This window comes from Nicotiana tabacum, chromosome 3 (genome assembly GCF_000715075.1).
Source record: "Nicotiana tabacum cultivar K326 chromosome 3, ASM71507v2, whole genome shotgun sequence".
Taxonomy (NCBI): domain Eukaryota; kingdom Viridiplantae; phylum Streptophyta; class Magnoliopsida; order Solanales; family Solanaceae; genus Nicotiana; species Nicotiana tabacum.
Window position 1 is genome coordinate 208207359 of NC_134082.1, and position 27557 is coordinate 208234915.

Genomic DNA, 27557 nt, shown 5'->3' on the forward strand with positions numbered 1-27557 from the left:
AAAGATAAAAAAAAATTTACAAAGTAAAGAAGGGAGAGAAGGAAAATACCTTCAAAGTGGCATGCACGATATCATTCATTAGAGTCAGGGAACTATGGCTCTCCAGCTTTGCTTTTTCAATTGGACCAATTAAAGGTTCCAGCCATACATCTGCCTGACCTAACTTCCTCAAAAGGCTGCTATCAGCAGGAACTTCAATGGTTACCCTCCTCATAGTGGCACTTCTACTTGAGGAGCCCACTTCCGTATGGTGAATTATAGGAGGGGGAATTGTCGAAGGAAGAACGGTAGAGGAAGTGAAAACAGTAGAAAAAGGAACAGAAACAACTGGGGCTAGTAAAGAAGGAATCACGGGCACGGGAGTTGAAAAAGAAGATAAGGGTATTTCATCTAAAACAGGACCTAAACTTCCACTACCAAAACCACTGAAGAAAAGTTGATCAATAGACTCATGAGTATCATGGGGAGTGATGTCATCGTCAGGAATTATTACTGGTGTTTCAATAGGAGGAACAGAAAAACGAGGGGAAACTTCAGCTTCGTCATCAGAGATGATGCGTCTCCTAGCTCGTGGCCTCGTCACCAGGGAACCCCCATCTTCCTCTTCTTCAGAGTCTTCTTCATCAACAGTTTTCCTTTTTGCAGAGGAAGAACCCAAGACTATTTCTCGGGCTCTTTCTAAAGAGATACAGGTTCCCGAAGGAGTACGGGTTCTCGAAGAGACACGAGAGGCCGCAACCGCTTCAGCAGTAACTCCTCAAATAGCAAATCCTGATAAAAAGAAGGATGGAAGTTAGAACAATAAAGAAAAATATATACATGCGTGAAAGATGAAATAAAAACTCTTACCATGAGTCTTTACTTTTCAACCGTAACGGTTAGAAAGGGTTTTCCAAGACTTACCATCTATTGGTGCGGTCTTTAGCAATTTATCTACCCAACCACGGAAATTGGGGATATCCTCCACCACTCCCATGGTTGCTAAAAAAAGCAAAATTAGATAAGTTGATAAACTTGAAGGAAAAAGGCACGAGATGGATAAAAGACTTACGTGCAAAATTCCACTTCTCAGGGAAGGGAACGTTATTCTCACCAACTAAACTAATAGTGGGGGCGGCAACAAATCGGGTGTACTAGCCACGGTCCTTGTCATCTTCAGGGCTCACTAAAACCCTCTTACTCCTGGCCAATAGGGTAAAAACGCCATTACGAAAAAATCTAGGAGAGTAAAGATAAATCAGGTGAGGGAAAGTAAAGGAAACATCAGCCATATTGGTTAAATGCCTCAAACAGGCAACAACCCTCCATATGATTGGGCCAATTTGACCCAAACAAATATTTAAAAAACGGCAAAATTCAAGAATGACTGGGTCAATGGCTGGTTTGAACCCTAAAGTAAAAGGGTATGTATAAACAAAAGAGAACCCAATCAAGTAAGAAGTAATTCTCTGATTTGGATTAGGGATAATAATGGGAAAATTATTACTCCAATGGCAGTCTTTGCGAACTACAAGAGTCAAAACTTCTGTTATTTGAGTGGGGTAAGCGTCAACACGATCTAAAGCGGAAACCTGGTTTCTGAGAGATTCCCTATCATGGTAAAAAGATAGTTCTGTAGGGACTATCTCCTCTACTAAAGGCTCACGTAATGGTTCAGAAGGTTCTTTATCCCTAGAAGAAGATTTGTGAGAAAGGGAACCTCTGGTTCTAGAAGAAGGACCAGAACTAGGAGAAGGTATAGACGAACCACCACCGCGAGTAGACCCTAAGCTACGAAGCCTACCTCCCTTTCTATGTCTAATGGGGGCATTAGGGAAGGTATCAACAATGGGAACTCTCCTAGGGTTAGGATTTGGTGAAGACATGGCGAAGAAGAATAATGTGAGGAAGAAGAGAACTGAGATTTGAGGAATTAAGTGTTCAATAAGCTTTATGTGGTAAAAGACAAGGAAAAAAGTTATATTTATATTAATAAGCCACCACCAAAGGTAAAAGGGCAGTGACGGAAGGACCATAATAATGATAACTGGCACTTCGTGTATAGTGGAGCCGTAAAAAGCCTTGAAAAGGGCTGCAAAACTGCAGAACCAATGGAAAATTGACACATGTATGGAGCATTAAATGAAAGCGACAATTGAAGCGTCAATTTTGTCATAGCATTAATGGTGACAATAATTCTCTTTTAATGAAATCCACTTCCCAAATATTCAACTGATGAATAAATGGAAAGTGGGGGGACTATCTGTATTGGAAAATATTGTATTCAAATATAAAGGTGACGTGTCGAAACACGTAGACTGGTCAAATGATCAAAGAATTATAACTAGCCAAGAGGCACGGGTTGCAACAGATACGAGCAAATGGCAGAGGAAGAGGCACGAGCAGGTGTACAAATAACCCAGCGCCCGTACCTATCTAAGTCATTTATGTCCGAGAATCAAAAGGAATGAATCTGACAATAGAAAAGAGTGCAGATACGGCATTTAATAGGTATTAAATGTGGAATACGTTAGAGAATTTGTATTGAATGTAATGATTATGTAACGTAGCATTCAATGTCTTTAATTACTCATAATAGCCTCATTATGATTTGGGCAAAACATATATCTCCAAAATATCTATAAAAAGGAGATATCTGATCAATTGTAAGGACACAAAATACTATTAATATAAACTTTGGTTTACTTATTTTTTCTCTTGATTACTCTCTTGCTACCTAAATTACTTCCTTTTATACACTCTTTTGATTATCAGTAACCCGTATTCTTCTAAATTCTAGCTTTGACTAAAAATTTATTTTTTGGTTAAACAATGAGAATGGACCAAAATTTTATTTGACAATGTTGAACCGTCACTAATGACTTTGTTTGATCTCCTTGAACCTAGATCTTGGGATCTCTAGTCTTCTAGATAGAGTTACCGCCATAGTGACTTGTCCTCGGCCATAGTCCCATTCCCTTTGATGACTTCTCAACCGCCTCTCTAGGTAGGCCTTTTGTAAGCGGATCTGATACATTATCTTTTGACTTTACATAGTCAATTGTGATAATTCCACTAGAGAGTAGTTGGCTAACGGTATTATGCCTTCGCCGAATGTGACGAGATTTTCCGTTATGCATAACGCTCCCAGCCCTTCCTATTGTTGCTTGACTGCAGTGCCAAATGTTTGGGCCAAAAAGGAATGTCTTCTAAGAAATTCCGGAGCCATTCAGCTTCTTCACCGGCCTTGTCTAAAGCTATAAACTCAGAATCCATTGTAGAGCAACTGATGCATGTCTGTTTGGATGACTTCCAAGACATTGCTCCTCTACCAATGGCAAAAACGTATCCACTTGTGGATTTTGTTTCCAATGATCCAATTTGCATCACTATATCCCTCAATAACTGCGGGATAATTATTGTAATGAATTCATAGTCTTGAGTATATTTCAAATATCCCAAAACTCGTTTCATTGCTATCCAATGAGCTTGGTTGGGATTACTTGTGTATCGACTAAGCTTGCTTATTGCACAAGCTATATCAGGTCGTGTACAATTCATAATGTACATCAAACTTCCCAACACTCGAGCATATTCCAATTGAGATTTGCTTTGACCTTTATTCTTTACAAGAGTATGGTTTAAATCAATTGGCGTTTTTGCTTCTTTAAAGTCCAAATATTTGAACCTTTCAAGAACCATTTTAATATAATTAGATTGAGACAAAGCTAGACCTTGAGGAGTCTGTAGGATCTTAATTCCCAAAATTAAATTGGCAACTCATAAATCTTTCATATCAAATTACTAGTAAGCATGCACTTAGTAGCATTTATGTTAGCAATTTGGTTACTCATTATCAACATATCATCCACATATAAACAAACAATGACTATTTGATTTGGACTATTCTTAATGTAAACACATTTGTCACACTCATTGATCTTGAAACCATTTGACAACATTGTTTGGTCAAATTTCGCATGCCATTGTTTTGTTGCTTGTTTTAGTCTGTAAAGTGACTTAACAAGTCGACATATATTCTTTTCTTTTCCGGGAACTACAAACCCTTTAGGTTGTTCCATATAGATTTCTTCCTCTAAATCTCCATTTAAGAAGGTCGTCTTTACATCCATCTGATGGATTTGAAGGCCATACATGGCGGCTAAAGCTATTAACAACCGGATAGATGTAATCCTTATTATCGATGAGTATGTGTCAAAGTAATCAAGACCCTCTCGTTGTCTAAACCCTTTAACAACTAATCTTGCCTTATATTTGTCAATAGTACCATCAACTTTCATTTTCCTTTTGAAAATCCATTTAGAATCTAAAGGTTTATTTCTCGGAGGAAGATCAACTAATTCCCAAGTATGATTACTTAATATGGATTCTATCTCACTATCGGCTCCCTCTTTCCAATATTGTGCTTCCGAGGAAGACATTGCTTCTTTGAACATTTGAGGCTCATTTTCCAATAAGAATGCCAGAAAATCTGGTCCAAAGGAAGTAAATGTCCTTTGATGTTTACTACGCCTTGGATTTTCCTCATCAAACGTACTTTCCTTTGCTTCTTCCCGAGGTCGCTTAGATTTTTCATTAGACGACTCACATTTCATTTTATACGGATAAATATTCTCAAAAAATTCAGCATTATCCGATTCAATTACCGTATTAATATGAATGTTGGAATTTTCTGATTTATGAACCAGAAAATGATATGCCTTACTATTTGTTGCATATCCTATGAAAACGCAATCAACAGTTTTTGGTCCAATTTTTACCCTTTTGGGTTTAGGAAGTTGCACTTTAATCAAACACCCCCATATTTTAAAATATTTTAAGTTGGGTTTCCTTCCTTTCCATTTTTTATATGAAATGGATTGTGTTTTGCTATGGGGAACTCGATTCAGTATTCGATTAGCTGTAAGAATAGCTTCCCCCACAAGTTCTAAGGTAAACAAGAACTTATTAACAAGGTGTTCATCATCTCTTTTAACGGTCTATTCTTTCTTTCTGCAATTCCATTAGATTGCGGTGAGTAAGGGGCAGTTGTTTGGTGAATATTGCCATTTTCCAACCATATTTCTTCAAAAGGAGATTCATATTCGCCGCCTCCATCACTTCATATCATTTTGATCTTTTTGTTTAATTGCATTTCAACTTCATTTTCATACTGTTTGAATGCGTCTATTGCTTCACCTTTACTATTAAGTAAATAAATATAGCAATATCAAGTACTGTCGTCAATGAAAATTATGACAAGATGGTATTGACTTCATGTCGCAAATATCCGTGTAAATTAAGCCTAAAGGATTTGAATTCCTTTCAACTGACTTATAAGGATGCTTAACATACTTTGATTCCACACATATTTGACATTTCAAACATAGGAAATACTTTCAAATTAATCATTTTTCGCAAAGTTTTGAAGTTGACGTGGCCTAAACGTTCATGCCATAAATTATTTGACTCAAGCAAGTAAGAAGAAGCTGAAATTTTATTCATATCAATGGTAATTACATTGAGTTTAAAAAGGCCCTCAGTCAGGTAACCTTTTCCTACATACATTTCATTCTTACTAACTACAACCTTGTCGGAAACAAAAAACTACTTAAAGCCATTCTTGACTAGAAGTGATGCCGAGACTAAATTCTTCCGCATTTCAGGAACATGAAGAACATCTTTTAGAGTCACAATTTTTCCAGAAGTCATCTTCAAAGCTATCTTGCCCGTTCCTTCAATTTTTGCAGTAGCAAAATTTGCCATGAACACTGTCTCGTTGGGTCTAGCAGGAGCATAAGAAGTAAACAACTCCTTGTTAGCACAAACATGTCGAGTTGCTCCTGAATCAATCCACCATTCTCTAGGATTTCTGACTAGGTTCCATTCTGAAAGCATGGCACATAAGTCGTCTATTTCATCATTCTTCTCAATCATGTTTGCTTGATTTTTCCTCTTGTCCTTCTTTGGTGCACGACATTCAATAGCCGTGTGTCCAACCTTTTCACAGTTGTGGCAATTACCTTTGAACCTCTTCTTGCTTGGATAATTCTTTGGTCTAGACGACTTCTTTCTCTTTTTACTCGTTGAAGCTTCCTCAACAATATTTGCACCCATTATTGTTGAATTTCCACGAGATTTCTTCTCACCAGTCTTGTTGTCCTCTTCAATCCGTAGATGAATAATAAGGTCTTTAAGCGTCATCTCTTTGCGCTTATGTTTCAAGTAATTCTTAAAATCTTTCCACAACGGAGGCAACTTTTCAATAAATGCCGCAACTTGAAACGCTTCATTTATGACCATACCTTCAATTATAAATTTATAATTAGTAAAATAATCAATATCTTGAATAAAAATATTGACTCATTTTATACCTTCAGCAAGGAGGTCATGAACAATAACGTACAATTCTTGGACTTGCGTTATGACAGATTTACTGTCAACCATTTTGAAATCCACAAATTTGGCTGCCACAAACTTCTTTAATCCATCATCTTCAGTCTTGTACTTCTTTTCAAGAGCATTCCATAATTCTCTTGATGTTTTCATGACGCTATAAACATTGTACAAGCCGTCTTCCAAGCAACTTAAAATATAGTTTTTTCATAAAATGTCAGAATACTTCCATGCCTCAGTGACCACAAATCGTTCATTTTCAGGAGTTTCTTCTCCCAGAACTGGAATGTCTTCGCTGATAAAGCGCTGTAAACTGAGTGTGGTCAGGTAGAGGAACATTTTCTGCTACCAACACTTAAAGTCCACACCGGAAAACTTTTCGGGTTTTTCTGCCGGTGCAGGAGTTGTGCGACTTGAAGACGCAATTGTCGTTGCAGCAGTAGTCCCAACAGAACCATTATGTTGTTCCGCACTCGTTGTCATATTTCTGTAAAAGAAATTGACAAACATAATTAGTATCTCGGTGAAGTTTTTATATCTTCAAACAACATACAAACAACCGAGTTTTTATATCTCGGATTGATTAGAAATTCACAAAGACTTTAATCTCAAACAGGAATAGAAAATCCGAAGATTTTAATCTCCAAAACGGGAGTAGAAAATCAATAAGATTTCAGTCTCCCAAAGCAGAAAGTGAGATTGAATACAAAAATAAAACGTTAAATTCCTTAAGCTTGTTAGAACTCTGTATTCAAAAATCAGTAAATGAACAAACTTAGTTTAAAAACAAAAGCAGACAATTCTGAGCCCACAAGTTTCTTGTGTTCCCTTAAGGAATTTAATCCCCTCACAATGCGCAAGGTTGCAGATTAATTCCTCCTAGGATAGAACAGAATAACTATTCTGTGATAGCGGCACTTCAAATCACAGAATTTCGTCGAACTCAAATGGCGGAGCAAATCACACAAAATGCTTATGTTTTTGGTTTTGGAAAACGATGCAGAATGCAGAAGTTTGAGGGGAGAAATTTCAGATTTTTCGGTGGTTGAAAATGAGGCTAAGACCCTCTATTTATAGCCAAATTTGGCACTGTTTCCGAAAAGGTTTGCAACCTTTCAGAACAACCATAGTTGTTGGAACAAATGGAAAAAATCGCGGGAAACAACTAGCGGATTTAAAATAATCCGGGAAAGAAAATGGACCGGACTGGACCGGGTCGCGGGTCATGGGTTACCCGGATTGAATTTTCGTTAATTAATTTAATTAATTAATTGAAAAGAATTTTGTCCAAAAAAATTAATCAATCAATCTTTGACCAAATCCGAAGCCAAAGCCGAAGCTGGCCAAGCCGAGCGAGCGATGACGATGACGGCGCGAGGCACCACTTCTTCTTAACTCTTTAAGAGCTAGATGATGAGCTTATATATATATACACAAAGATTTCTTCTTCCACCGAGGGACAAAGTGCATTAGTAAAGTGAACTAATTCAAAACTTCACTTCCCTCCATTTCTTTTCTCGTCATTTTCCATTCACACCTTCTTTTGTTATTAATAACAAAACCCAACAGTAACACATTTTTAAAGTCACATCCGTATACATGGACGAGAAATTTATTGCAGAAAACTGGTATTGCCTTCTTACTTTGGCTGATTGTGACTCATGAACAACAAATATGTCATTGAACTGATCAGGCAGCTAGGGACGTAGACAACCTAGTGGCGTGACGAAGGCAAGAATTTAGTTAAGTGTAATCAAAATTCAAAATAAACATATAAAACAAAATATTTAACCCATACAATATAAAATTTTTCGACAAACAGCGTTCGGTTAATCATGCTTGAGGTGATAGGCCCAATGCTGCAGTTCGAGAAGTCAATGGATTTTAGGAGAAGATTCCAAATATAAATGACTATGAAACACTGAACATTGGAGTAAAATCAGCATGTGAATAAATAGTGTCTGGTACGATAAATTAAATGCATATGATGCCTTGACTAGAAGATGTGTGAGGCAATTTTCCGACAGCTAATTATAAAGGTGTTGCTATCTCCACGTTTCAAACAAGATTCAACTTCTACTTTGTTTTCTTCCTCTCTGCTGACTTTGGACCATATCCCCATCAGATATTTTTAGTTTTGAGCAACTGGATTAAGGAAATAAGTAAGAAATCATATAATTTAGAAACAGCAGACGTTTTTCCTCTAAAGAGGAAATACTATCCAAACACACCAACCGAAGATGGAGACCTAAAATCAAGGCTATCTCCGTGCACGTTAAGCACTCCACATTATTTCTAATTAATAACACCAAAAATCAAGGCCGATATCCTATATACACTTGAATGGATCAGAATAAGCTTGTTGCTCAGACTCATTAATCAAATGATATTCACATCGTCCACAAATATTTATTTTTTGATTTCAAAAATTTCTTATAATTTAATCCATATTAATTCTCATATTGAACCCACAAACACCTATATTTTTGAGTTACCTCGAGATCATTAAAAAATTCTTTTATAGTTAAATTATTCCTCTTCATGCAAGTTTGTCTACTGGAATTTTCGTTTTCACTATTATTTCTGCTTTCATTACTACAAAAATACCGTTGGAGGTGTGCCAAAATTTTCAAAAATAATGCATTTTCGAAGAATTCAATACAGGTGTATGTCGGAAATCATTCGAAGTATCTTTGTTTGGGTCCTCAAATCAAGTCGGTATTTTTACACAAATAGCCGTCCATAATCATTGTTTATTTTTTCTAGCCATATACATAAATTATACACATATAATATATATATTATACACATATAAGACATATATTTTTGTTAAATCAAGTCAAGCCTGATACATAGAAGAGCCCAACTGGTCCATGGGCGCTTTAAGTGTTGGGCGGGCCAAGAGTGGGCAATAGAGAAGTGGTGAAGCAGTGGGTCCACAAAATAAATAGCAACACGTGGGGCTCACAACGTTATTTCAATGTTCCTTAACCCTTTTATTCAAGACGCGTTAGTTTCACGGACCATTTCTTCAACAGTTCAAAGGTCGTGGATGTCACGTATTTAGCCTAACAACTCGGCCTCGTATCTAAAAAATTTTAAGATTCCTTCACGCGCCATCCGCTCTCCCTTTTTACCTTTCTTTTTTAGGAATTAACTCAAATAATCGTTTAACCAACTACTTCAATTAAAAATAGCCGGTTAAGGTATGATATAATATAATTTATGTATTATATGTATATAATTATTTATAACAGTGTATAATCTATGTATACGGTTAAAAAAAGTAAACAATCAATATTATCGGCTATTTATGTAAAGATCCTTTTCGCCGAATTCTCTCTAGTTTTAATTCTTGTTTAATATCTTATCTTAACTTTGAGGTAAAGCCTATAGAATATAACATGTGATCAAGTTACCTATTTAATTGTAAAATAGCACAAAGTCATTAGCGATGTATGTTCTTACGAACGAGACAAAAAGGAAAGATATGATTAATTAGTTATTGTTTGACTCAAAAGATATTAAAACTTTTTTGAGCAAATCAATCAAAGATAAATGGGCAAATCTTAGATGAGGATAATAATCTCTAGAAAGATCGATAGACAAAGTGAAGATCGGTCACGAGGTTTCTTTTCAATCATAAATAGTAATGTCTCCTGAGTGTTTAATGCCGGTTACAAAGTTATTGTCCTCCTTTTATACTAAGAGAGAAATTCTTCTAAACTGTAAAAGACAAAATATAAGGAATATTCGGAGGAATATTCCTCATGTCCCCTGATGGCCATGCATTATTATAAGGGTCGTTCCGTCTCTGGTTTGTCTCAAGGTCGTCTCCCTTATGGCGTCAATTCAAGGAGGTTCCGTCAATCGTCATACTCGTCGTCGGTCATGGTCGGTCAAATTTGGACCCATACAGTTACCTAATTAATTTGTTTATGTTGTTACTTCACGTTATCTTGCTTTTTAACAACATAAAATAGAATAGTTTGGTTTGCAAGCATAAAACTTTATAACATAGGAACTATAATACGTTGAATAACAATTAGTGAATATTAGTAATGCTATCTAATGTCTGAATAAAAAAAGTATACTTTAGTTTTAAATTCTTATATTTCATTATGCTTTATCTAGATCTATTTCATTCGTATTCACATGGTGATGTGAGGGAACATCGTGTCCCATTTCCTACCAAATCAATATTTATAAGATTGATTATGATTTGACTATTTTTACAGTGATAGTCAATCTATGAATTAATCTCTTTGTCTAATCCTTAGTTATCGTATTAAAATCTGAATTTATGATGCATATATTTAATAGAAGAATTAACTCAAATAGTCGTCCGTCAAATCGCTTAAACTAAAAATAGTCAATATATGTATAATATACATAATTTATTTATAATTTATATATACATATGTATAACTTACGTATACCGACTAGAAATAATAAATAATAAACTGATTAGATATTTATGTAAAAATCCCGACATTTGTATTCAAAACTTGTTCTTTGTTCCAATTTTTGAAAACTAGCAGTTGAATGTTCTTGAAAATCTACTGTAAGTTATTTATGGTTTCTAAAGACGTCTTGTTTTGATTTCCAAGATATTGAAATTCGTTCTTCAATTTAAACATGGTTATTTTATTAATACAAAGTGAACCTTTCATTTATTAACACGGGATAAACTAGTTAAACACAACATTCGCCCTAAACAAAAGGAAGACATATGCATATTCGTCAATGCAAAAACAATTTAAAAGTCTAAACTAAACAGTAAAAAAGGTAAAAAATAAATTAAAAAAAATCACTTTTTTAAGCGCGTATTCTAAAGGAGAGGTAAATTTGAGTATGGGTAGGTACGTGGCAATAATGAAGAGACGCGGGACCAAGCTCATAGGAAATTTCGTATCAAACTGCTCATCCACAGTCGAAGTATTTTGTCGTTGACCAATCATCCACTCCTATTAATTCCCAACTCAACATTTAACTAAACCTATTTTTATATATAGTTGTCCCTTAACTTTTCTAACACTAGTAGTTTCTGTACAAATTGCTGCACTTATATTGATTAGATATTTGATTCCTAAACCCAATAAATAATAAACGTGAATATTGATAATTAGCATCAAGAATCTGTCTGTTGTGTATATATGTTCTTGTTGGTGAGTCATTGTCTCAAATTTTGAGAATTTCAGTTCTTGTTTTTTTTTTCCTGAGAGCTGAAAGAGGAAAAAATGGGAGTATGTGGATCGAAACCTAAAGGGTGTGTAGGAATTAAGGGGCGGAAATTTGTTCATAGGAAGAAACATAAAATTAGCAGAAGTAGAAATGTGTCAAAATCCCATTCGGCTTCTCATAATCTCAGTAAGATTGAACCATCTGCTTCTGCAGATCTTTCATACAATAATCCTGCATTTCAAGGTACTTTATTTATTGTTATCCCTTTCTATTTTCCTTCTGAAATCATGAAATTTTGATCCTTAGCTTGTTTTTTCAATTTTTCCATTTTAAGATTTTTCCCCATCTAGCTCGAAAATAGATAGAGTCTATCCGAAACAGTCTCTCTGCCCGTCCAGGGTAGGGGTGAGGCTGGGTACATCTAACCATCCCAGACCGCACTTGTGGGAATATACTGGGTCGTTATTGGTGTTTTTGTTAGCTCGAAAATAGGTAAAATTAGAGATGCAGTTGTTGATTAGATTCATTAAACAAATTGAGTACCTAGGTAAATTTTAGTTGCTCTTTGAATCTACGTAGTTGATTTCTTGCTATTAGCTTTGGATGACTTGAGTATTGAAATATTTTGTTGAGAGTATTTGTTTATGAACTTTTTCATTTTTATTTATTTTTCTTTTATTGAGTTTCCAATCTCATTTGGTTTTTGTGTATGTTAGTCAACACCCTTATGGAAATGTTTCTATCTATTTAGTAAAGATCTTAAATTTCTGTACTTGGAGGCTTATATAGAGGACGACTCAAATTTGTTTTTGTGATATTGTGTGGGCTAAACAGGAAATGCAGAGTCTTGGTTTGACCCCGAGATGGTGATTGAATCTGACTGTGATGATGATTTTCATAGCGTTCAAGATGGTAAGTCATCTGCCTCGTCAGAAGTTCAAGGTCATTGCATTGTTTAGGCAGGATCTCTAATCGATATTATATGGTTATTTCACAATTGTGCAGTCTTTTCACAAAATGGTTCTTTTTCGAATGGGGTTTCTCCAAGGTTTTCTGATTTTGTGTATCACAATGGAAATGCTACTTCTGACCTCCTGGCAAAACATGAACAACCGTTTGGATGTGAAGAACCAAATGTTGTCAAAGAGGATGTTGCGAAAAGAAACTCATCAGCAGATTCTCAATTTAAGTCCAACAATCCTCAAAATGAGATGGGTGGCCCAAGCCCTATTGATAAAACGCCCCGAAGCATGGATCGAGTTGGTGCTAGGGTTGAAACGGGATTTTTCCACAATTGTGGAAGTCAGAACCCATGCCTGCCTTGTCTTGCTTGCGTTGCCTCTTCAGATGAAAAGAAAAAGTCGCTAAACCCAAGCTCACCACGCACCCGTAGAAAATCATCCCTAACGCAGATGTTATCCTTTAAATGGAGAGAAACAACTTCAAGTTCAGCATTATGTAAGTGCTTTTACCTTGTATATACTGTTAATGGCACCAAAGTCTCCAATTGGCTGCTTTTCTTGCATAAACCGCTTCTGAAACCTTAAAAACATTTTGAGATTAGTATGCTATTACTTCATTTGTAGTTGGTCAGATTGATCAGTGATCCATGCATAACTGTAACCTATCTAAACGTACATTAAATGTTAGTAGTTCTTGTAAGATGAACACGATTTTGTCTAGTTGATCTGTAAATAGGGTGGATAGCATGTCTCTAGTGCTGATGAGTATACTGCTACCATTTTCCAGGAAAAAATCATAGATGACAATTGAGGGTGTTAACTTTTTCTAGATTGAGCTACAGCTGAATTCACGTTAACCTTGAAAATGTAATTGTGTTATGTTACTGACTTGTCTGCTTTTCTATCTCCAGTATCGCCAAAAGCCGTTCTGCAAAGACCAATAGCTGGTTCTCAAATTCCTTGCAGCCCGTTGGAGAGGAAAATGTCCGACTGCTGGTCATCAGTTGAGCCAAATACTTTCAAGGTCCGTGGTAAAAATTACTTCAGGTAAGAGAAAGCTACTGATGATGGACTCTATCTGTGACATGAGATTATAAAAGACATGTCTCCAACTTTGTCCATTTCTTTCTTGAGTAAATTCCTTGTGTTTATTTTTGTTCAATTGAATATCAAGTTGAATCCCTCTAAATTCTCTGGCAGGGATAAGAAGAAAGAGTTTGCTCCAAACTGTGCTGCATTTTATCCTTTTGGGGCTGATGTATTCTTGTCAGCAAGGAAAATTGATCATATTGCACGTTTTGTGGAACTTCCAGCCATCGATTCATCTAGTGAAGTTCCTGCTATTCTTGTTGTGAATCTTCAGGTATTAGAATATTTTTCTTTTCATATCTTATTCCGAGATTAGATTTATTTTTTGTTGCTCAGATCTGGCAATTAAAACCTGCCAAGTGAAGATGCTGGCAAAGAAGATTTTGGCTAATGTTATGCTATTAATGAATGACTGCTTGTCCCAAAAATTGATTGACGGTTCTCTCGTTTCAGATACCGTTATACCCTCCAGCAATCTTCCAGAATGAATACGATGGAGAAGGGATGAATATCGTTCTCTACTTCAAACTTTCAGATAATTACTCAAAAGAAATGCCAGTCCAATTTCAAGAAAATCTCCAGGTAAGGATGGTGAATTTTCTTTACATGACTACATTTTCTGATTTCTCAGTAACACTTAGTAAGACAGGTACAACCTATTATATTTGTTTTTACTGTGTACATATAGATTTGCCCTTTTTCAATAAATTGCTGATTAGTTATTCTTTTCCTTGCTATCTGTGCGACAGAGATTAATACATGACGAAATAGAGAAGATCAAAAGTTTTCCCATGGACACAAATGCACCCTTCAGGGAAAGATTGAAATTCTTGGGCCGAGTTGCAAACATGGATGATCTTCAATTAAGTGCAGCCGAGAAGAAACTCTTGAATGCATACAATGAAAAGCCTGTGCTCTCACGTCCTCAACATGAATTTTATTTGGTACGTTAATCTAAAAAACTTTGTGCAGTTAGCATCATTGCATTTGTTTTCTTCTGACTTGGTTATATTTACGCTCTGAGATTGAACTCTGAATCGACCTTTATGAGACTTGTAAAAAAGAACAAGACTTTTTAACTGTACCCCTTAAAATATTGACATTTTTATACTGCATACAAACGATATATCAGATTTTATCTCTTACGAAAACAAACTTTCAACAAAACTTTTTATGCCTCTCCATCAAATGAAAGCCACTTTTTGCATGGTGGTGGAACCTGGACAAAGGAATATTCGAACAGATCTTCGTGATCACATTTTTGTCGTGCAAATTAAACAACAGCTTATAACTTTTCATGAGGATATTCACTCCTTTTGCTGTGTACGGACATTCATGTATTTTGCATGTAAAATCAAACAAATTCTCTTGGTGTTCATACTGAAATCTTTTGCGTTGGCTGTTGCAGGGAGAAAACTATTTTGAAATTGATTTAGACATTCACAGATTCAACTACCTCGCTAGAAAAGGAGTGGAATCGTTTAAAGACAGATTGAAAAACTGTGTCCTTGACTTCGGTCTGACAATTCAGGTAGCTATTAACAACTCTAAAGAGGATTTGGCTACCTCTTGAAGACTTGTATCTGATGTTACTTGTATATATGGTGCAGGGAAACAAGGCAGAGGATTTGCCGGAAAATATGTTGTGTTGTATTAGAATGAAAGAGATTGACTACACCAAGTATCACAAACTTGGCTTCTAAACCATTGCATAAACATCTGCAACACATACTCAAATGTTGCGCTGCTTGATACTACACAGGAGCCGACTCTTTCCTTCTCTTAAAACTTCCATCTGAATGTATAGCCTTGGCCATTTTTTGAATTCTATCCTGTAGTGTATGCTAACACGAAAATTGAGAGAAAGGAGTTTTCTTCAACATTTTCTGTTCCATGAGAGTGGAAATGATTTGATCGCACAGCTGGTTCATGTTATCCATACTTGTAGCAATTATTTCATGTAATGGAAAAAGCTCACAATTAACAATCTGATAGGGGCGGCTCAAGAGAGAAGCACTAAAGCATTTGCTTTAGGTCCCCAATTTTATGGGGTCCCAAAATTGTTAATAACGAATTTTATCATTTTATTGTCGTTTAGAGAATCTTTTTGAAGTTTGTAGAAAAAAAAATCTTTATAAATAGAAAGCCTACTTTAACAATAGAAATATTTAAGAATTCTGAAGTAAACTGGTTAGATCCTTATATTAGTAAATAATTTTTTTTATGACAAAATCAAAGTAATTTATTGCAAATGTATGGTTAACATCTTAACTTGAATTAACTTATAAAACATAGTATATAGTAATATTATTATAACTTAAGTATTTTATGTCTTGTAATAATATTACATTACAAAAACAATACGAATAAAAAAAGGTTACGTTACACTAACTTTTTGAATGTGTTTCTCTTACTAAAATTTGATTTTAGACCATTGATTTTAGAAGAAATTACACTCTATGTCACTTGGCCCACTATTAACAAAATACCGCCCATATTTTTCCTTCTTATCCGGTATGGCCCAGTTCTATATTGTTGAAATTTTTTTTCACTGATTAGCCATCGCCGCCCCCACTCTTTTTCTTTATGCAGAGGAAATTTTTCGATTCCCAAATTCTCTTTCAGACTTTCTCTCCATTCCACTTTCTCTTTCATTTTCAATCTCTTGCTCCCCACCCCACTGTCTTTGTCGTCGACTAAATTTTCTGGGTGCAAAGGAAAGAGATTGAGCTGTTGAGAATTCTGATGATCATGAGTGCTAGCGGTGGACGTTACCGGCATATGATCTGACGGTTGAGATTTTTTAGGAGAAAACTTGGGTTTTCTCTGCTTGCTTTTGGTTTTGGATTTACGATTTTTCTTGCCCATGGACATACTCATATCCCTTCACTTGTTCTTCTTGGTTTTTACACAGCGGCTCAATAGAATAAGTTCTTGTTTTTCTAAGTTATGAAATCTCCTTTTTGGGTTTTGGTAATTTTGCTTGTTCTTCTCCTTCTTCTTCTTCTCACTTTAAATAACTTGTGAAGGGAGGAAGAATGATGTATATGTTGTATATACATTTATATACGTTGTATAATCATGTATATTTGTGGGTATTCTCGTAGTTATATAGAATTATACATGATTATACACAAGTATACAAGATTATACATAATTATAACCATGTATATTTGTGTGTATAACAATGTATATAAGGTGTTTAATAATGTAAATTTTTATTTTTTCCAGTGAAATAAGAATTTCCCTTACAAAACTTTAAATTTTGCAAAAAAATATAAAAATAAAATTATAGACTCTAAGAATGAATATATTTTTATTTTTTACTTTAACTTCCTGATATTGTGAAGTTTAGGAAGTACTATACAGAGGGAAGTAAAAAATAAATAAGAATGAAAATGGAAAAAGGGTAAAGATAAAAATGAAAGAAAAAAGTGAAATTTGATTTAGGCGTTTTGGGTGTAGTTGATGAAGTTGTGGGTTAGGCGGCTGAAAATTATTTGTGGGCTACCGCATGAAAACTGTATTTGTGGGTTAGGCAACTGAAAAGTGCTTCCCCAAGTATACTTATGTGAAATTATCCCTTGATTTTATTGCGCAGCCAATATGTTTTCATGACGAATCAATTTAAAAGATCCAAACTTTGGAAATTCTATATCCTTGAGAATCGGATCATCTTTGCCAAAATGAGCAATGAATGGATTTCATTTATGTTGTACAAATTGGTCTATTGCTACAAGCTGGGTACGAGTGTATACAAGTTCTTGTACGGGTACGTTAAATTTTCTACACCCCTATCACACTCGTTAAAAAATTCTGTGTAACATTGATTTTTTATAGGGAAAAAGAAAATCGATAGATAATGTTGCCTTTCATTATGTAATAATGATCCTTGCTTGAAAAGAACATCTGACAATTAGCGTAGCAATACAACATTTGGCACATGAAAATAAAAAAAGAAAAGCTCCTACAAAACTTTTAGGATGCATGAGTTTTAGTGCATCCTCTAAAAATGGCAATGAAAGAGCACCTGGGCGGCTTACTTTTAGATCTAGAAGATGGTTCAGAGGCTGTCGCTGCATAAGAGTTTTTATTTGTCTCCGTTTCGATTGATGTGGTGGCAACATTTGAAACCTCGTCAAATTGGATTCTTCTATATTTTTGAGAATTTCCGATTCCATGAGCAATGGCTGTTGGTGGCCCGCCATCAACCGGTGTATTGAGTCTGTTATCCCAAATGCGGCCGGAGGATCCTTGTCGCCGGAATGAAGATGATGATCTCTGTAATGTAGTCATGGATTAATCAAAGTTGTGTTGGAAATATTTGATGAATATTTCTCATTGTTTTTTCTTTGGATTTTTGTTTTTCAACTGTTCATTAATTTTCTAACTAAACTAACGGTTTTTTCTGTGGGCTATTATGTTTTTCATAATTTTCCTCTTTATCTTCTCTGGTTGGCACTTGGCCGTTAGAATTTCCATCTTTACGTATGAAATAATTAAGCAGGGGAGAAAATGGGCATCTTTCTATCCCAAGTTAAAAGTCCATTATTTAATTATTAATTGATGCTTAAATTAAGAACTTTTACGCTTATGATAATTTTGACAAGCTAGATGAATCAGATTAGATAAACTCATCAAGCAAGGCAGTGAGGCACAGGGCTCTATAGTACCAAGTTACCAAATAATGTGATAAACGAAAAGTAAATTGCTCTATTCTTAATGTACAAACAGATACACAACAATTGAGGATACACTTTTCTCTACTGGTAAAATGATATAGAAAAGTCCGAGTATGTATTCCTATCATGAGCACACATTACAACTCTTCCTACAATGACCTACAAATTAAGATCTTCATAGCCCACCATGTAAGAAGGATTTTTATCACATTCACCAGCAGCAGCCCGCTCGGAGCATTCAGGATTCTGATCGACACACTGATCTGTTACGTTGATGATGGTGTGTCGTCAATGGACCTTACATGAATCCACTTCGTAGTAGACCACTTTTCGCCTTCAATGACAGGGCAACTTCCATGCAAGCTCAAAGGATCAGTTGTTGCATTTGGATGTAGACTGAAAAACAACAATGCATCACCCTTCCTACTTTTATTCAGAGGCAGATGCAACCTATTTCATGGGTTTAACTGAATCTAGTATTTTTCGATACGGAACATAATCACTAAAATTTCAGCAAATATTTAATTTTGAACCCATGATTTCAAAAGGACATTGATTTTAGTGTCAAACAACTTAAGGGTTGAATTAATCAGGTTTAAATCTTGGATCCGCCTCTCCTTTTATTATCGAAATACAATGTGCCTTACTGAAAATGGCTAATAATACATCCTACATGAATATGCCACATTGAAATTCATGGTGACAAACGTACCTGCATAACCATATTTAGCACAATAAGACCAATCATCACCCTTTGGCTGAGATTCTGCAGCCTAACTCAACCCCAAAAGCTAGCTTGTGAGGTGAGGATTGCCCTAGAGCATATAAGGAGACCAAGATACCCATAACCCACTGATGTGGGACACAACTCAATAATAACAAAGAAGAGAAGAAAATTTTCTTCGCTAACTATGGAGAAAAAAGAAAGAACAATCATACAAAACCCGAATTACCTCTGATCTAGGAAAAATTGTTTCTCCACCCTTTTCAACACCTGATAAATACATAAGGACAGTAGCTACACGATGGCCACCAATCTCTTGATTGACCTTGTCCGTAAAAAAATCATAATGAGGCTCGTATTTTTGCCCGTGTTCATAATGCAATATCTGAATTGATTCTCCATTCTCTGAATAACAAGTTACTATACAAAGTAAGAAATTCAGTTTAGGCATGTAGCGATGAAGCCAATCAACACCACAGATTCCAAAGTACCTTCTGGGAGAAATGTCCAAGCAGCTATTCTGGCCTCGACATTAGCAACAACTTCATCCTTTAACGAAGAGAAACAAATTAAATGTTAAGTGTTCTTTCTCATCTAATACTTCTAACAATATTAAAATTCAAAAAGGAGAAGTAATAGCAACACCGACAAGAGAGTCAGGACATGAATTAACCTGAGCTTTGACAAGAAACATGCCGGAGCTTGTCCGAACTTCACTTTCTATGCTCTCTCCTGATACATTGTCAGCTACCGTGGATTTCTCCAGTCTACCTTTAGCCTATATAAAGAAAAGGCTGGCTTTGTATATTCTTAGTAAGTAATAGTACTAGAAAACAGTCTTTTATACTACTTTTAGAGATTTTGTATGCAAGTATATATAAGGATTTCTGTGGCATTTAGATAACCTCTGGTTTTATTTAGCCTTAAAAGGTGAAATCTTTATATTGTATAGTTTGGAAATGATTAGGGTCCGAATAGATACTTTATATCGAATTGAGTCGTAGTTGACTGACAAGTAAACAAAAATAATAACTAAACACTCAAGTAATCGGCAGTGTTAATAAGAAGTTATTTTCTCTCATACCAAGTAGTAACTACATTAAATGACCTTTAATTAATTGCACTACTGAAAGACAGCCCAATGCACTAAGCTTCCGCTATGCGCATGGTCCGGGGAAGAACCGGACCACAAGGATCTATTGTACGCAACCTTACCCTGTATTTATGCAAGAGGTTGTTTCCCAAAATTCAGAAAGAAAGAGAGGAATAGAGAGCAGCTGCAAGAAAGAGGAAAAAGGCTAACCAGAGAGATGAGTTGGAAGAGATTCTGACTGACCAATCAACTTGTGTGCTATCAACAAAGTGTTGTTCCTTCTGTACTTGTAAATAATGATTCTGGAAATTAGAACGTTAGCTTATAAACGTAAATATAAATAAAACAGAAATTAATTCGAGCCCACTGAATTCACAGTGTTTCCTTAAGGAATTTAATCCCCTCCTAGTACCCAAGGTTATGGATTGTTTCCTCCCAGGATAGAACGAATTACACACTGGTGTAGCGGTACTTCAAACCCCAATGTTTCAGCGAACACAAAGTTCGGCAGCAAATCACACTTATAGATGCTTTGTTTGTAGTTAAAAACAATGCAGAATAAGGAGGACAACTCAGAAGTCGAATGGAAATTCTGAGAGGAAGGAATGCAAAGTATAGCCAATGTTGAATTCTTACTGAAGAGAATATCAGATTGCACTTCGTTTTTTCAGTGTATACGTAGTGTATACAGAGTATATATCCAGTATATACAGAGTGTATATTAAGTGTATACAGAGTGTATATTAAGTGTATATCCAATGTGTTATTCTTTCTCTCCAACTTATGATCTATTTATAGCAGTTATTTGAGAGAAATTCTCCCCTTCCATGGTGCAACAAGCACTAGGCTATCATGGAGGAAGCACTTACATGGTGGAATGTACACTTGCTTGGTGGGAGGAGCACTTGCACCATTGTGGGAGGTGCACTAAGCTGCTTATTGCTTAGTGTTGCAACACAATACACGGATTGGAAAACATCCGTTACAAACACGGATTATATCACGTTAATATTCACTATTAACAAATAAATTTGGTCCAAAAAATTAATCAATCGATCGATCATTTGACCAAATCCGAATCCAAATCCAAATCCAAATCCCATTTCCCATTCACTCTAATTTTAAGACTATTTCATCTTAAACAAAAACTCAACAATCCCCCACATGAATGGGGAATAGCTATATCACGGAAGATGCATGAAAAACTTGTGTGATTTGCAAGCAAGAATTAATTGCATCTGGATAAGTAGGTTTCCCTTTAAACTTTCCGTAGTGAACTTATGTCGGATATACTCGGTCAATCGGTAGATTTGATATCTTTGAACCGTTGAACTTTAGTGTATACCTAGACAACCATAAGTCACACAATCAATCCCTTAACCGTCTTTGGTTCTCATTGTTGTGTTCGTTTCAGCCATGAACACTGCCTGGTTTCATAAGTGCGTAGAGAATTGGCCTTGCAAAATTCTCCTTGAAGCGGCTAACACTTCACACTTACATAGGTGATTCCTAAATGTGTCATCCCATAGATACACTATTTGATATACCCTGTATCAAATTTAGAAATCATTAAAAAGCCTTAATGCTTTATCCTTGGTACTGAACATTGTCTCATCACGAGAATGGACTAAAAAAAAATTTTGTTGACAATGTTGAACCGTCATTAATGACTTTGTTTTATCTCCTTGAACCTAGATCTTGGGATCTCCAGTCTTCTAGGTAGAGTTACCGCCACAATGACTTGTTCTCGGCCATAGTCCCATTCCCCTCGATGATTTCTCAACTACCTCTTTAGTTAGGCCTTTTGTAAGTGGATTTGACACATTATCACTTGACTTTACATAGTCAATCGTGATAATTCCTCTAGAGAGAAGTTGCCTAACGGTTTTATGTCTTCGTCGTATATGACGAGATTTACCGTTATACATAACGCTCCCAGCCCTTCCAATTGCCGCTTGGCTATCACAGTGTATGCATATTGGTGCCAACGGTTTGGGCCAAAATGGAATGTCTTCCAAGAAATTCTGGAGCCATTCAGCTTCTTCACCGGCTTTATCTAAGGCTATGAACTCAGCCTCCATTGTAGAGCGGGCAATACATGTTTGTTTGGACGACTTCCAAGATACCGCTCCTCCACCAATAGTGAATACATATCCACTTGTGGACTTCGAATCAGTTGAACCGGTGATCCAATTTGCATCACAATATCCTTCAATCACCGCAAGATATTTACTGTAGTGCAAATCAAAGTTTTGTGTATGTTCTAAGTATCCCAAAACTCGTTTCATCGCCATCCAATGAGATTGACCTGGATTGCTCGTGTATCGACTTAGTTTACTTATAGCACAAGCTATATCTGGTTGTGTACAATTCATGATGTACATTAAGCATCCCAACACATGAGCATAATCCAATTGTGATATGCTTTGGCCTTTATTCTTTGCTAGTGTAAGATTTACGTCAATTGGAGTCTTTGCAACTTTAAAGCCCAAGTGCTTGAATTTTTCAAGTACTGTCTTAATATAATGAGATTGTGACAATGCCAGACCTTGAGGAATCTTTTGGATCTTAATCCCCAGAATTAAATCTGCAATTCCCAAGTCCTTCATATTAAACTTGCTAGTTAGCATACGCTTAGTAGCATTTATGTTGGCAAAGTTATTACTCATTATCAGCATATCATCCACATATAGGAAAACAATGACTATGTGATTTGGAATATTTTTAATGTACACACATTTATCACATTCATTTATCTTAAAACCATTTGACAACATTGTTTGGTCAAATTTCGCATGCCATTGTTTGAGTGCTTGTTTTAGTTCGTAAAGGGACTTAACAAGTCTACATACCTTATTTTCTTTACCTGGAACCACAAACCCTTCAGGTTGTTCCATGTAAATTTCTTCCTCCAACTCTCCATTTAAGAAGGCCGTTTTAACATCCATTTGATGAATTTCAAGACCATACACTGCAGCTAATGCTACTAACATCCGTATGGACGTAATCCTCGTAACTGGGGAGTATGTATCAAAGTAGTCAAGACCTTCTCGTTGTATATACCCTTTGACAACAAGTCTTGCCTTAAATTTATCAATAGTGCCATCATCTTTCATTTTTCTCTTAAAAATCCATTTAGAACCCAAAGGTTTATTTCCAGGAGGAAGATCAACCAATTCCCATGTATGGTTGTTCAATATGGATTCTATTTCACTATTGACTGCCTCTTTCCAGAACAATGATTCCGAAGAAGACATAGTTTTTTTAAATGTTCGAGGCTCATTTTCCAATAAGAAAGTCACAAAATCTGGTCCAAACGAAGTAGACGTTCTTTGATGTTTACTACGTCTTGGACCCCCCTGATTAAATGTACTTTCTTTTGTTTCTTCCCGAGGTCGTTTAGATCCTTCACCAATCGACTCGTATTCCTTTTTATACGGATATATATATTTTCAAAGAACTCAGCATTATCTGATTCTATAACCGTATTATTATGAATGTCGAGATTTTCTGATTTATGAACCAGAAATCGATATGCTTTACTATTAGTCACATATCCTATGAAAACACAATCAACTATTTTCGGTCCTATTTTTACCCTTTTGGGTTTAGGAACTTGCACTTTTGCCAAACACCCCCACACTTTAAAATAATTCAAGTTGGGCTTCCTTCCTTTCCATTTTTCATATGGAATGGATTGTGTTTTACTATGGGGTACTCGATTTAGTATTCGGCTGGCCGTAAGAACGGCTTCCCCCCACAAGTTCTGTGGCAAACCAGAACTTATCAACAATGCGTTCATCATCTCCTTTAATGAACGATTCTTTCTTTTCGCAATCCCATTGGATTGGGGCGTGTAAGGGGCTGTTGTTTGATGAATAATTCCATATTCTAAACATATTTGTTCAAAAGGAGATTCATATTCACCACCCCTATCACTTCTTATCATTTTGATTTTCTTGTTAAGTTGCGTTTCAACTTCATTTTTGTATTGCTAGAATGCGTCTATTGCTTCATCTTTACTATTAAGTAAGTAAACATAGCAATATCGAGTACTATCGTCAATAAAAATTATGAAATACTTCTTTCCACCGCGAGATGGTATTGACTTCATGTCACAAATATCTGTGTGAATTAAGTCTAAAGGATTTGAATTCCTTTCAACCGACTTATAAGGATGTTTAACATACTTAGATTCCACACATATTTGACATTTTGATTTTTCGCATTCAAACTTAGGCAATACTTCCAAGTTTATCATTTTTCGCAAGGTTTTATAATTGACATGACCCAAACGTACATGCCATAAATCATCTGACTTAAGTAAGTAAGAAGAAGCTGGAGTTTTATTATTATTTTCAACAACTATTACATTCATCTTGAAAAGGCTCTCAGTAAGGTAACCTTTTCCTACAAACATTTCATTCTTACTAATCACTACCTTGCCAGATATAATAACGCACTTGAAACCGTGTTTTACATGAAGTCCAGTAGAGACTAAGTTCTTCCTAATCTCGGGAGCATGAAGGACGTTGTTCAAAGTCATGACCTTGCCAGAAGTCATCTTGAGAAATATCTTTTCGTATCCTTCAATTTTTGCTGTAGCAGCATTTCCCATAGAGAGCGTCTCTTCGGGTCCAGCAGAAACATATGTAGAAAATGCTTCCCTCACAGCACAAATATGGCGAGTGGCTCCAGAATCAATCCACCTCTCCGTTGGGTTTCCTACCAGGTTGCATTCAGAAAGCATGGCTCACAAGTCATCAACATCATCATGCTTTTCTACCATGTTTGCTTGACCCCTTTGCTTGTCTTTCTTCCGAGCACGACACTCCGTAGATTTGTGTCCGGTTTTCCCACAGTTGTAGCAGTTTCCACTGAACCGCTTCTTGCTTGGGTTGTATTTCGGGCCAGAAGCCTTCTTTCTCTTTTTGTTATCTTCAACAATATTTGCTCCCATTATTGTTGAATTTCTACGACCTCTTCTCTCAGCAGCTTTATTGTCCTCTTCGATTCTCAATCGAACAATGAGATCTTCAAGGGACATCTCCTTTCGTTTGTGTTTCAAATAATTTTTGAAGTCCTTCCACAATGGAGGCAACTTCTCAATTATTGCTGCTACTTGGAATGCTTCATTGATGACAAGACCTTCAATGAAAATTTCGTTAGTAAAATTACTAAAAATTTTACTTTCAATATCAGTATTTATTTGAAACATACCTTCAGCAAGTAGATCATGAATAATCACTTGCAATTCTTGGACTTGGGTAATAACAGACTTGCTATCTACCATTTTGTAGTCCAAAAATTTTGCGGCGACGAATTTCTTCATCCCGGCATCTTCAGTTTTGTACTTCTTTTCAAGTGCATTCCACAATTCTTTTGACGTCTCCACGCCACTGTATACATTATACAGATTATCCTCCAGTCCGCTAAGAATATAATTCCTGCACAAGAAGTCAGAATGCTTCCACGCCTCAATCACGAGAAAGCTATCATTCTCTGGAGTTTCATCTGGAAGATCAGGAACATCTTCCTTGATGAACTTCTGTAGACATAACGTAGTCAAGTAGAAGAACATCTTTTGCTGCCAGCTCTTGAAATCCATCCCAAAAATTTTTCTGGGTTTCTTTGTCGGTTCCAACGCCGGAGTTCGACTTGTCGATGCGTTGGCAGTCATCATCGGAACAACTTGATTTCCGTCATTCGCCATTTTTACTGTAAAAATGATACAATCAAACGTTTAAAACTGGAGTGAAAAATCACGTAGATTTTAATCTTCAACAAAATGCCATGAAGGCTTTAAAACTGGAGTAAAAATCACGTAGATTTTAATCTCCAACAAACCGCCACGAAGGCTTTACTCTCCAAACGGGAGTACACAAAAACCACAAAGGTTTTAGTTTCCAGAATATTAAGAATAACACAAATACAGAAATAAAAGTTATTAAATTCCTTAAGCTTGTTGTTTCTTCTGTACTTGTAAATAATGATTCTGGAAATTAGAACGTTAGCTTATAAACGTAAATATAAATAAAACAGAAATTAATTCGAGCCCACTGAATTCACAGTGTTTCCTTAAGGAATTTAATCCCCTCCTAGTACCCAAGGTTATGGATTATTTCCTCTCAGGATAGAATGAATTACACACTGGTGTAGCGGTGCTTCAAACCCCAATGTTTTAGCGAACACAAAGTTCGGCAGCAAATCACACTTATGGATGTTTTGTTTGTAGTTAAAAACAATGCAGAATAAAAAGGACAACTTAGAAGTTGAATGGAAATTCTGAGAGAAAGGAATGCAAAGTATAGCCAATGTTGAATTCTTACTGAAGAGAATATCAGATTGCAATTCATTTTTTCAGTGTATACGCAGTGTATACAGAGTGTATATCTAGTATATACAAAGTGTATATCCAGTGTATACAGAGTGTTTCGAGTGTTTTTTCCGATGTGTTATTCTTTATCTCCAACTTATGCTCTATTTATAGCAGTTATTTGAGAGAAATCCGCCCCCTCCATGGTACAACAAGCACTAGGCTATCATAGAGGAAGCACTTACATGGTGGAATGTACACTTGCTTGGTGGGAGGAGCACTTGCACCATTGTGGGAGGTGCACTAGGCTGCTTATTGCTTAGTGTTGCAACACAATATACGGAATGGAAAACATCTGTTACAAACACGGATTATATCACGTTAATATTCACTATTAACAAATAAATTTGGTCCAAAAAATTAATCAATCGATCGATCATTTGACCAAATCCGAATCCAAATCCCATTTTCCATTCACTCTAATTTTAAGACTATTTCATCTTAAACAAAAACTCCACAAAATCAATATCAAGCATCACATTACTCATAAAGCGGAATTCTTTGCAATTGTCGGATATCAACCATATAAAGACTAAATATTACAGGGTAACAAACCTGGGATGCCATGAAATTTGAGTGACACGTGTTGGATCAATTGAAGTCGACGAAGAACAAGTTTTCAATTTCATAATTGATGATTTTCTTGGGAAAAAAAGAAAAGCAAAGGCATTGTACTGTTAAACATTATTCAAATAAGTAATATATTAACTTGTAAAAGAGAGAGATGATAGGAATTACGTTTCATTATAACTGTTCCATAAGGATAACCGAAGAGAAGAATGAGAAAGGTCGGGGAAAATGGACATGAAATATAGAAGAAGAAATAGTCGATAATCCATCACAGTTCAGACAACCACACTTCTATGCTTTGCGCGTAGTCTCTTGTTGCACTTAGAAGTGAACTACTTTTTCATATTGAGACACACTTTTGTGGATTACTTTCCTGTATATATTAAGGTAAGTAACTAATTATAGTGACAGTATGATGCTAACACATAATAATAATACATGTTTCTTCAATTAAGTGATATGAGAAAAGTTAAAACAATTAAAAAAAGGAAAGAACTTATGC

At 35.8% G+C, this 27557-nt stretch overlaps 1 protein-coding gene and 1 pseudogene across 1 annotated transcript; one reads left to right on the forward strand and one right to left on the reverse strand.

The window, feature by feature from the left end:
• The first annotated feature begins 11382 nt into the window (after positions 1-11382).
• Positions 11383-15602, forward strand: LOC107773918 (uncharacterized). Its single transcript, XM_016593349.2, has 9 exons — positions 11383-11802; positions 12394-12471; positions 12565-13017; positions 13433-13568; positions 13722-13884; positions 14064-14192; positions 14360-14554; positions 15019-15141; positions 15221-15602. Exons 1-9 carry the CDS (start codon positions 11616-11618, stop codon positions 15311-15313), a joined length of 1557 nt encoding a protein of 518 aa, XP_016448835.1. The 5' UTR covers positions 11383-11615; the 3' UTR covers positions 15314-15602.
• A 2814-nt stretch (positions 15603-18416) lies between these two features.
• Positions 18417-27324, reverse strand: LOC107764200 (putative prolyl 4-hydroxylase 7; annotated as a pseudogene).
• Between the last annotated feature and the right edge of the window lie 233 nt (positions 27325-27557).

Excerpts from the sequence above, each read along its gene's own strand:
- LOC107773918 (XM_016593349.2), top strand. The coding sequence starts at position 11,616 with ATGGGAGTATGTGGATCGAAACCTAAAGGGTGTGTAGGAATTAAGGGG. Across the intron at positions 13,018-13,432 it reads AACTTCAAGTTCAGCATTAT|TATCGCCAAAAGCCGTTCTG; the intron begins GTAAGTGCTTTT and ends TTCTATCTCCAG. Across the intron at positions 13,569-13,721 it reads CGTGGTAAAAATTACTTCAG|GGATAAGAAGAAAGAGTTTG; the intron begins GTAAGAGAAAGC and ends ATTCTCTGGCAG.